Genomic DNA, 12603 nt, shown 5'->3' on the forward strand with positions numbered 1-12603 from the left:
ACATCCATCCGTCCGTCCGTCGTCTTCCGCTTGTCCGGGGTCGGGTCGCGGGGGTAGCAGCTTCAGTAGGGAGGCCCAGACGTCCCTCTCCCCAGCCACTTGGGCCAGCTCCTCAGGAGGAATCCCAAGGCGTTCCCAGGCCAGCCGAGAGACATAGTCCCTCCAGCGTGTCCTGGGTCTTCCCCTGGGCCTCCTCCCGGTGGGAGAGAAACATCCATGTTTCTGTAAAATAAATTCTGTGAAGACTGTTGCCTTTAATGACAACACACAAACATCTCACAGCAAACTACAGCTTTGTAGAGTTAATATTCATGGCAGCACCATTTTTCCTCCAGTATGGATTTTCATGTGTGAATTTAAATTTGATTTTTGTCTAAATCTTTTTCCACATAGATCACAACAGAAAGGCTTCTGTCCTGTGTGGATTCTCATGTGTGTGTTTAAAGCTGATTTTTGGCTGAACCTTCGTCGACACAGAACACAAGAGAAAGGCTTCTGTCCTGTGTGGATTCTCATGTGTGTTTTTAAAGCAGATTTTTGGCTAAATGTTCGTTGACACAGAACACAACAAAAAGGCTTCTGTCCTGTGTGCATTCTCATGTGTGAGTTTAAAGTCCCTCTTTCGCTAAATGTTTGTCCACATAGATCACAACAGAAAGGCTTCTGACCTGTATGGATTCTAGTGTGTCTGTTTAAATAAGATGTTTTGCTAAATCTTTTTCCACACAGATCACAGCAAAAAGGCTTCTGTCCTGTATGGATTCGTATGTGTGTGTTTAACTGTCCTTTTTGGCTAAATCTTTGTCCACATAAATCACAACAGAAAGGCTTCTGTCCTGTATGGATTCGTACGTGCGAGCTTAAATGTTCTTTTCGGCTAAACCTTTGTCCACATACATCACAAGAGAAAGGCTTCTGTCCTGTATGGATTCTCATGTGTCTGTTTAAATCAGATTTTTTTCCAAATCTTTGTAAACATAGATCACAGCAAAAAGGCTTCTGTCCTGTGTGGATTCTCATGTGTGCATTTAAATGTCCTTTTTGGCTAAAGCTTTGTCCACATAGATCACAACAGAAAGGCTTCTCTCCTGTGTGGATTCTCATATGTGTGTTTAAATATCCCTTTTGTCTGAATGTTTGTCCACACAGATCACACGAGAAAGGCTTCTGTCCTGTGTGGATTCTCATGTGTCTGTTTAAAGTTTCATTTTGGCTAAATCCTTTCCCGCATAGATCACAACAGAAAGGCTTCTCTCCTGTGTGGATTCCCATGTGCCTGTTGAGATTTCCTTTTAGACTAAATCTTTTTCCACATATATCACAACAGAAAGGCTTCTTTCCTGTATGGATTCTCATGAATGTGTTCAAAGCGCATTTTCCAATAACTGTTTTGCCACAGTCTTCGCAGCTAAGCTTCATTCCTGTGTGGACTTTCCTACATGACACCACATTTTTCTTCTTTACAGAACATTTTTTATATCCAGAGTCTGACAAGTGTTTCAGCTCAGAGAGAGGGTGCTCTACATCACTGTCCTCTTCATCCTCCTCAGTGTCTTCAGCCTCTGAAGAAGTGGAAGCATTTCCATCATCTTGTATCCTGGTGGATTCTTCTCCATCATTCTCTTCTGGAAGCTCTCTGCCTTTAATTTGGTCTGGATAAAGCTGTGAGAGCAGCAGAGACTGTTCATCATCCAGACTCTTTATGGGAAGAGCAGCGTGTGGAAACCTGATGGCATTAATCACCTCCTTCCCATTGAGCTGCTCTCCTTTCAAACTGATATAGACTCCCTTCTGTTCCTCCTTTATGTGGGGGGGCTTTGGGTCATGCATGTTGGCACGAGGTCTGTGGTCTATTGAAGCTTCTTTAACAATCAGCTTCTGCTGAACATCTGCAGGAAACAATGAAACACATTATGCAAATTAGAAAGTATTTTGATCTCAGCTTCAACCGAGGAACTTTTTTTTAGAGTGTCCTGTCTGGCAATGTGGCAATAAGATTTCTTATCTTAATGCCAGAAAGAGGCCAACGGATTTTACTTTCAGAAGCAGAGCTTTACCACATTCGCCATAGTGCTCCACTTGATTTATACATGCAAGAAGATTTATTATAATTAATGCAGGGAATATTTTATGTTATATGGACACTGAAACAAGAAGGTAGAAGAGAAGAAAAGAAAGGAGAAAATGTGAAAGAGAAAGAGGAGAGAAAAGGGAGAGAATGATAGATCCTCAGTCTGCTTCTTCACCTGCAAAGAGAGATGTAAAAAGAACAGCACAACCAGCCGATAAAGTATTACAGATTCAATCAAGTAACGCCTTGGTACCATCACTGAAGAATATACAGTATTAATTAATACGACATGTATAAAGTGACAGCTGAAGATAATAATAGGGGTTTTCTGTATAAAAGTGAGTCTGTAAGTACCTGGATCCAAGCACCTGTAGTTGTTTGTGAGAGTGTGCTTATGTGTGTAAAGTTTATCCATGAGAAAAATGCTCAAAAGTGGTTGTGAAGAGCCAAAGACCCGCACCCCAGAGCACCTAGGCTGACGCCAGGGGAACCAAAACCCCAGATGCCCAAAGGGACCCTCGCTGTAAAGGTGCCCAAGAGGGGCCAACACAGGAAACCTGCCTTCCCCACCCCAGGGAATAGGAGAGACGGCCCCAAGTATACCCGCCAACAGCCACAATGCCGAACCCCGCGGAGCAGCGGGAACAAGCCCGTGGATTCCCAATTCTGCTAGCATTAGCGCTATTAGCTTCATGGGAAACAAACAATAAACGCAACTATGGTTCTTTGTTAAACATAACGCTTGTTTTTGTTTCACTTCGCCATTATTATGAGGGATATTACAGCATTAATATGTAACAATAATGTCGATTTAATGGCACTTGTGTAACATTAGGATTAAAGCTAATGTAAATATTTCCCATAGGAAGTGCCAGACACGCCATCTCCGGTCAATCAATAACTCGGTGGTTTAATCCTAAACCTTAATAATTCCCCAAAGAAATAATTTCATTAATGAAATCAAGCATCCCAAAGTTATAGATTTTATTGTACAAATCATAATTTAAAATTTAATTTTTTTAAATAATGTTTTGTGTAACTCAGGATTTGAATTGTGAATGGGTTGAAACACATACCAAATGTTGTTCTAAATTAGTTAAGCTAATCTAACCTCGTTCCATATTCCTGAAAATGAACTTTAGTTCTCTATCTTTGATTTGCAGTTGTTTTATGAAATTTTTATTCAGATTCGGAAGAGATCGGCAAGACACAAATAAACAAACACTGTTTCCGTTAGAATAATAGTGTCCATATTTATTATCCCCCACTGAATACAGCAACACAAAACAGCAAGCTCTTCACACACGCAAAGTAGCAAGCACTTAAAGCAACATTGCTTTCAGACAAGCGTGATATTCCATCCCTTACCCTGGCACAGAACTGGGAAGTCGGTCAGTCTGGTAAGAGCACAATCCACGCGGCCGGGCGTCCAAAACCCACGGCAGACTTCAACGAATGAGGGCGGTTCCCTCCTTTTTATACCCATAAACAAAGTATCAGATGGGAGCGAGAGTGGTCAGTTCTCTCTCCCATGTGATTTGTTCATCCCGTTTCCAAAACATGTTTCCAAAACAAAAACCGTTCCCAGCATCTCAGCAGTGTGTGAAGCAAAATAACACTGCAAACTCAGAATACAGCAAATATAAGCAAAATAAGGAATACAGAATCAGTCTTTCCCACAACACATTGTCATAGGTTCCCACCACAAGTTAAAACAAGTTATAGCAAAATAACACATGTTGTTAGCAACATAATAACAGGCACGAGCATATATGTTGCTCTTAGTTTAAAACGAACCAGTTTTTCCCAAAATACATTGTCAAAGAACAAAAATAATTCTTTAATATATCAGCAGTGAACCAAGATTCACTGAGTCATTCTGATGATGGTTTTCAACTATTTTATTACATAGTTCTTTAACTTATTTTTATCTTAATGTTGCTTAAATGGTACTATACAGCATTTGGATGGTACCGGTACTCGCAGTGCTGCTGACAGGGCTTTCACCAACAACATGAAAGAGGTTTTTAAGATTGACTTACAGCTGACATCCTATGCACACCACCATTTTGATAACAAGGGATGGAAATATGTTATTGTGTGCGATATACCGTCAAAAAAAAATAAAAATGTACCCATTGTAATAATTTTCCTTCGATAAAAACAATACATTTCCACCACCTATAGCCTATTGTGCGTGATACCTTCAGTCCAACTCACGTGCGAACAACCATTGTTGCCAACTCAGGGACTTTGTCAATACATTTAGAAAGTTTTCAGATCACCCTAGTGACTTTTTTTCAGAAAAGCAACTAGCGACAAATCTAGCGACTTTTCTCTGTGTTGTTGGAGACTCCGGCGACAGCACGTAAAAGCACCGATCAGTCTGCGGTTTACTGTTTTCAGCGAGCAGTAAGTGCTGTGAGCCCACCTTTTAAGCACTGAAGTCAGCGCTTCATCCTGGCACGGGCCTGGCCAGTCAGATTAACTTTTGCCTCCCTTCGATACGGCTAAAGGTAGCAGTCAGTTTGTTGTATAGCAAAGCGAAAGCGAAACTGACTCTGGCTTGCCAGGCTTTCCTGGGTACTGCCTGCAGCCGGCCTTCCGAGGGCGCAAGGAGGAGGAAACCAGTTCCATGCATGTCCACATTTCATACAAATGTGATCCTGCACTGGTCTACAAAGCGGGATATTAATACAATTATTTTTTCACTGAACTGTTGTTGCACTAAAATAAATCTCTGCTTGAAGAGAGAGCAGTCTTTCCCCTGCTCTAAAATGCTTTGCTCAGGCTGTGTCTGCAGTTTGTTTCAGCTGATAACGTAACATCAGATCTTGATAAGTATCAAAGCTTTCCTATTATAGAAGCTTTTATTTTTGGTAATATCATGACTTTACTCACATATCACTGCTTTATTCTGGCAATATTATGACTTGGATATCCTAATAAAAACTTAAAAGTAAAAAAAAAAGTATGGCCCAATCCATGCACTTTGGGTTGGTTATTTTAGTGTGTGTTTGGGAGAAAAGAGATTTTGCTTACAGTTCAATTCAATTAAATTTTACTTTTGTAATGCCAATTCACAGCATGTCATCTTAAGGCACTTTACAAAGTCAACTTCAATAAAATCATACAGATTGGTCAAAAGGTTTCCCATCTAAGGAAACCCAGCATTCACTCCTCCTGAAAGAGCGTAGAGCCACAGTGGACAGTCGTCTGCATTGTTGATGGCTTTGCAGCAATCCCTCATACTGAGCATGCATGAAGCAACAGTGGAGAGGAAAATTCCCCTTTAACAGGGAGGAAAACCTCCAGCAGAACCAGAACCAGGCTCAGTGTGAACGCTCATCTGCCTCGACCCACTGGGGCTTAGAGAAGACAGAGCAGAGACACAAAAGCACAGAAGCACACACTGATCTAGGAATCCTTTCTATGTTATATGATAATAGTGGATGATCTGCCTCCCCTGGATGATGTCACAACTAACAGAACACCAGACCAGGTGTACCTTCTATGAAGAGGAAAAACGACAGAACAAAAAGTTAAAAGATGAAATAAACTGCAAATTGGAGAACAGTAGGAGAATTCAGCAGAGTGAGAAAAATAGACCTTGATGTCCTCCAGCAGACTAAGCCTATAGCAGCAGAACTATAGAGGTAGCTCAGGGTAAGCTAAGCCACTCTAACTAGAAGCTTTGTCAAAAAGCAAAAGTTTTAAGCTTAGTCCTAAAAGTAGACAGGGTGTCTGCCTCACGGACCAAAACTGGGAGTTGGTTCCACAGGAGAGGAGCTTGATAGCTAAAGGATCTGTCTCCAGTTGCTAGCTTAAGTTAATGCCAAATAGTTGTATTTGTTCTAATTGTTCTAACTTAATACTTTTTATTTATTCACACTGGCTGTTCTTGTGTGCATTAGAAAGCCCATGTGTTATTTTATTTTTTTACTTATTGATATGTTAAGATTTATTTAATTAAAATAAAGTCAGCAATGATATTTTTGTGTTCTTTTATTTGAAAAAGTATCTAAAAGTATGGAAATACATGTTGGTACCGGTAATGATAACACGTGTGTATATGCTTGCATACACACACACAAAGCTACCTCTACGCACAAATCAGTTTACAACAGCATGAGGGGTTTTGAGACTAATTTCATGCTTCAGATTTAGGCCTACATGGTGTGTTTAAATGCTGTTGGAAAGTAGGGCTATTTGAGTTTTCTTCAGAGTCTAACATTATCTCCCTCTATCTGAAACAGCAAATATGTTTTTCAGTGGAAAAAAATATCTTATTTCCTATTTATAACATAGACCTATATTTATTTTGTGACATTCAGCTCAGGTGGAAAAGTATACATAAATACGACACATATGTTGTCGTGTGTGTGTGTGTGTGTGGGTTGTAATGGGTTGACTGAAAGAATGTGAAAGTCTTTATTTAAAATTTGTTAACTTTTATCACAATTAAAACTATAAATTACACTATTATATAATTTTATATTACAGGACATGCACTCAAAGATGACCGAGTTTTGAGAGCATTAGGGCAAGAAGGTGGTGTGGCACTTCTCCCACAGCTGGAAGAAGGCAGCAATGACTGAAGCACAAGAGAGCTCAAACCTTCTGAGCACAGCCTCATCACTGATTGCACAACAAGATGAACAAGATGACAAAGAAATTAGGGTTGCAAGGGTGCTAGAGCAGATCAAAGCCATCACTCAGGTATTGTCAGTGGACCGATATGCATGCTCCCTGATCTCAACCTGGTGAGATATTGAGGTGTTGGGAGTCTGTTCACAAGGCACTGCATCCTCTCCTGGACTGATGCTCTCTCTGGGGAGGAGTATGTCAGCATCTCCTACCTCAAACCAGATCTTTACCCTCTGTCCACATCAGTCCTGGCTGAAGACCAAGAGGACAGTGTCCCGACTATGTCAATAAGAAACGTAGGTCCTGGCTTACCTCAATAATAAGTAACAGTAACCCAAGCATCCAGGAGGTTTTGGATGTTGCATACTTTCTGAACCCCAGGTTCAAAGCCCAGTACATCAATGCAGACAATATTTATACCATTACGACCCGACTCGAGACTGAAACGCTGTTATCAGTAAGGTGTACATATAACCAGGTTGGTAATAATTATGCATCTATGATTTCACAGCCCTCAGGCAGATGAAGTTTCCTCCAGAGGAAGCTCATTGTTATGGCGACTCCCCATTGCAAAGAAGTGGACCAGTTTCGGTTTAATTTGCATGCTATCTAAGCCATAACAAGGCCTTTTTGGGGAATAGTATAAAGCTTCAAACTCCACACTACTCCAGACATTTGAATTGAGAAAGCTTTCTGGATGGGATGCGAAACGTCTTCAAACTTCAGAAAAAAGTCCAGTGTTTTGGTTTTTAACTTTTTTTTGGAATCACAAGAAATTTAGACAAGAGTCTGCGAGGCTCTCAGTCTGCGCAAAGCATGTCCAAGTATGTGGGAGTTATAATATTATGTTTTTAATCAGTAAAGCACACGAGAGCCGATTTTGTTAGTCTGTTTAGTAGTTGCTTTGAGACCTCACCTGGACAAAAACAAAACAAGGCACCAAGCTCCACCTAGTGGTCAGAAGCATGGACGCAACATGCATCACAGGAGCCTTCACACTCCGGTCGGGGAGGTGAATTTTTTATGTTATATTTTAATAATGCACCAGGTTAGTGTCAAAATTAATTTTTCCTTTTGGTTTAATAAAGTACTTTTTAATTGAATACAAATAGCAGCTGTAGATATCTCTGTTGTCTCTGTTTTCTACCCTGGATGTGTTTGGGTATTCTGCCCCACAGCACGTTTGTGAAAGCAATTGTCACCACATTCAGGAAGAGGATTTGGTCGTTTCAGTCGCCATTAACTACCAGTACTTTATTAATTTACAGTTTACAGTGTCAATATGATACTATTATCAAAATGTTCCGTAACTACACAGTCATGAAACTCAGTTAACAGCTGAAAAATAGTTTTAATATGAGCAATCCAGTTTAGGATCGGCTCGGATTGAAAATAATTGAATCCAAAGCTTGAGAATCGGAATCTAATCGATTCTTGAAATTTGAATAGATATCCAGCCCTAGTAAAAGCCACATATTTATTTCCTTTATTGTTGTAATCTATGCTTTAAACAAATCTAATAAGTAAATTGCGCATAACAATTGGCTAACAAACAAACCCAGCAGTCATAATAATTTATGTGGAGTCCAGGTAGCAAACGCTGGTTTTGATTAATTAATATTAAACGTGTTGTACAATGACTAGGGCACTTTGTACAATGTTCAGTGGCTGTAATGGACTTTATAGGCTTTAAAGGTGACAAAAAACATGATTTTAAGGCTCCACTGAGTTCACCCAAAGACAGAAAGAAGAAACATGGTAGTAAACCTCCATTCAGTTTTCACAATTTCCCGACAGCAAATGAAGATCCGGATGGATGTAAAAGATGGACTAAAATTGTAAATTTTTTGCACTTTTTTTCATTTATTTAGTCTAATCGTCATCTTTATGTAGGCTAGCTAATCTTTAAACCGAGGAGGCTGTCTTAACACTTGACTCATGTTATTGTGGTCAAAAACAGCATTTTATTCATGGTAATGGGGCATTCTTCAAATGACGTTCAACTACTAAATTTAGAACAGGCAGTGCGCCTGCGTTACAGCCATGTTGTGGTCGGACAAGCTGTGTAGAAGCAGACAGCTCTGTCCCGAATATTGCATCAGTAAATATAATAATAACAACAACGAAACACTGATGCTTCGGAGTCTGCCAGAGTGACTCTCGATATGGCCATCGTGACATTATGATAGACTTTTTAAATTTTTTTATTTCCTTTTCTAAACCCCATAAGATTGCAGAGAAATGCCGTCGTTGGATATGAACGTCTAAGCAGGAGGGCTTTACCGTTTACTTTACTGTTTTATATGATCCATTCATGCAGGTCCATCAAAAAATACAAGAACCACAGGTGCGCTGTTCAAAATCATTCTATCATGGTATGACAGCATATATCTTCATGCTCTGGCTGGGGCATCTCAAGACCGTCAACCTGTTCAATGCTCCAAAGCTGCTTTTGGGTCACGAGACGGTGAACCCAGAACCTGCTTCTCAATAAAATTGCATTTGGATTATTTTCCAAAATCGTTCAGCCCTTCTCTAACATAAACGCTCAACCAGGCAAATAAGGGGATCTGTGGCTGGACCCTAGTCAGAGCCGCCATTTTTTACGTTTTTTAAGATATAGGATCGGAGCACGTAGAGTTAGACAGAACCAATATTTTGTCTGATTGGAAGCTAATGAATCCAGAGAGTTTTGGCCTTTAGCTGCAACACAGTACACAGAAACAAAGTAAACCAATCCTTACTGTTGATAGGAGCAGCAGTTAATGGAAACCTGCTATCAGTCTCCTCCTTCACAAGGAGCTGCTCTCCTTCCTGATGGACCCCGGGTTTCTCCTGTTCCTCCTTTATGTGGAGGGGCTCTGACTCCTGCTGCTCCTCCTCAAGACTCTGTTCTTCAGGAGCCTCTTCTTTAACATCTGCAGCCAACACTGAAACACATTACATGCTTTATAAACAACTACATCTTTACAATGTTACAACAATAGTAAAATATTAAATTTAGAGAAAAAATTTTGATCAGCAGTGTAGAGAAAACTGAACCTCAGGAACTGACAGTTTCAACCTAAAATGATCACTGGTATCACTTGTAGCAATTATTCTGTTAAAACATTCAATAACTGCTAAGTTCTGCCTCTGTTATATCTATGATTCTTTATCATTTTTAGCCAGTTAAGTTATTAGAGCCAGTGTGGAAGGTCCAAAGAGCCTCGTTTGGGTCTGACAAGGAGAGCTTTGATGAGAGAAGCAGTCAAGGTGACAATGGCTACTCTGGAAGAGATGCAGGGATCAGCAGCTCAGGTGGAACAATCTGACGACAGGACAGGTTTTCTGGTTCATCTCCAAAACTGGTAATTTTGTGGGTAAGCCAGAAGAAGCCCTGTTTCTGTTTTGTTTAACCACCCATGTAAGAGGTACCAACAGTTTAACAAAAGCTTCATGTTTGGCTCCACAGCAACAGTTAGTCACCCTGACCACTCATCCCCATATTATTGTAGCCATGGCAACAGTGGCAAGCAATCAGGAACACGAGCGTCCATGTTTTTCACAACTTGCAGACAAGAGGGAGTTAGGGCTGGAATTAGATCAGTGTTTCAGAATTATCCATCCATTTTCCAAACCGCTTTATCCCTCATGGGGTCGCGGGGGGTGCTGGTGCCTATCTCCAGCGTTCAATGGGTGAGAGGCAGGGTACACCCTGGACAGGTCGCCAGTCTGTCGCAGGGCAACACAGAGACAAACAGGACAAACAACCATTCACGCACACATTCACACCTAAGGACAATTTGGAGAAGCCAACTAACCTAACAGTCATGTTTTTGGTCTGTGGGAGGAAGCCGGAGTACCCGGAGAGAACCCACGCATGCACAGGGAGAACATGCAAATATGGAACAAAAATTAAATTAAGTGTTCAAGAAAAACGGATGCTCGAAAGTGAGTGGTTTAAACAAAAAAAAATTTCTTTAAAGCATAGACTGTTAAATATTGAAATACAAATATATAGTTTGTAGCTCTTTAGTTGGTCATTTATTGAACAAATCTATTTTTATTATTTTGTTGCATTTAATGAAACACAAATGTATGTGGTAGTTTATTTTTTGCCAAACGTTTATTTTATTGACTAATTTCATTAGCACCTCTATGCTACATGCTAAGCTAGCATTAGCACCTCCTAAGCAGAGCTGCAGGCTTAGCCAGTTTTCTGGGGGAAACCCTGCAACGAGTTCTGATGAAGAGGAGGAATCCATCAGCTGCTGAAAACGGCTCCTAAACTTTAGCTCCATCCACACAGTTAGCATGAAGAAGGAAATCTCCAAACCCGATGGGTGCAGCAGAACTCTGGGCTGGAAAACATCCCCCATCATTGGTGTCTCCTCTGCTGCGTCCTGTCGCTCTTTGAGCTCCTGCTTCCCTCCAGTTTCTCCGCTGTGCCTCCAGCTGCTGGACTTCTTTCCAGACTTCATCACCTGCAGCAGCTGCTGCTCTCTTTCAGATTCTCCAACACTCCAGATTCTGGCCTCACAGCAAAACAAGGACAAAGAACCCAGAAAGGTTTAACATGGCTGCACATTTAGGGGAGTGTCACTGCCATAGACATTGTGTACGCAGACGCCTCGTTACGTGCTGGAGCGCGTTCTGAGTCGCCGCCATATTGGATGGGTCTCTTCTACTCAAGGCTGGCATAAAGGCCAACGAGACTAAACGCAGAGGGAGGAACTTTGACCCGTTTTTCTGCAGCTTACGGTTGCAATAACCGGGGATAACTATTGAAAGTACATCACATGGTTCTGAAGATGAGTTATACTTGGTGAGAACAATACAGAAACCCAACAGATGGACCATAGTTTATGCTTTTTAATTTTTTCAATCTGAATTTCACAAACTAAGGCTGCATTGCATTAAGTATACAGGAGTTACAGAGTGCCACCACATGCAAGAAGCTGCGCAAAACAGTTATTTTCCAAGGGTCTTAAGCTCGAGCCATACTTCCAAGCAAGGAAGTGTAAGACACTGAAATGACCTGGAAATAAAAAAATAAAAAAATTGACCACGGTGGCGGCGCGAGCAGATCGTGAGGCTCACGGTCTCTCCAGATTCTGCATTTATTTTACAGTAATAGCTACCTATATATCATGCTCATAATTCTGCCTATAGTAATAGCCATCTGTACATATATTCATAGTACATGTAAACTCTGTTATAATAATCATCTGTATATTATGCTATTGTACATATCTGTAAAACTCTATTCATAGTAATATCTACCTGTATGTTATATTCGGTACATATCCAGCTGTAAATTTAGTTCACAATACTAGTTATCTATATATTATACTCATAGGACAAATCTATCAGTAAAATTCTGTTTATAATAGTATCCATCTCTATATTTATTCAGTAATAACACATGTCCTGTACACATGGAACCATTGTTTATCCTGCACTTGCTGCTATTGCACTTCTGGTCAGACCTAAACTGCATTTCATTGCCTTGTACCTGTACCTGTGTAGTGACAATAAAGTTGAATCTAATCTAATTTAATTTAATATATATACATATGTTTCAAAAAAAAACTGTGATAGGCGAAATCTGTGAAATAGTAACCTTTATTTTGCATGAACCATTTGTTTAACAAACAAAAGTACTGGATAGAGGGTTTTTTACTTACAAATAACTACTGTGCTATAAAATAATAATTTTAATCATCAATACGAACTGAAGGCTTTAAATTGCAGAGATCAGTGCCGAATCATTGGATTTGAACAGGAGAAAATGAAAAATGATTATGAAAAAAAATGCAAAGTACAGTAGGACAAATAGTTACTCGTGTGTATTTCACTGCTCTTCTGACTGAGCCGCTGAATCCTGACTCCGCTCTGTAGCA

At 40.3% G+C, this 12603-nt stretch overlaps 1 protein-coding gene across 1 annotated transcript; it reads right to left on the reverse strand.

Annotated features, from left to right (window-relative positions):
* Positions 1–234: 234 nt before the first annotated feature.
* On the reverse strand, positions 235–1694 carry LOC110367578 (gastrula zinc finger protein XlCGF8.2DB). Its single transcript, XM_021313756.2, has one exon. It carries the CDS (start codon positions 1417–1419, stop codon positions 310–312), a length of 1110 nt encoding a protein of 369 aa, XP_021169431.2. The 5' UTR covers positions 1420–1694; the 3' UTR covers positions 235–309.
* Between the last annotated feature and the right edge of the window lie 10909 nt (positions 1695–12603).

This window comes from Fundulus heteroclitus, chromosome 24 (genome assembly GCF_011125445.2).
Source record: "Fundulus heteroclitus isolate FHET01 chromosome 24, MU-UCD_Fhet_4.1, whole genome shotgun sequence".
In the NCBI taxonomy this organism is placed as follows: Eukaryota; Metazoa; Chordata; class Actinopteri; order Cyprinodontiformes; family Fundulidae; genus Fundulus; species Fundulus heteroclitus.

Bases quoted from the DNA above. Each gene is read 5' to 3' on its own strand.
- LOC110367578 (XM_021313756.2), bottom strand. From the start codon at position 1,419: ATGAAGCTTAGCTGCGAAGACTGTGGCAAAACAGTTATTGGAAAATGC.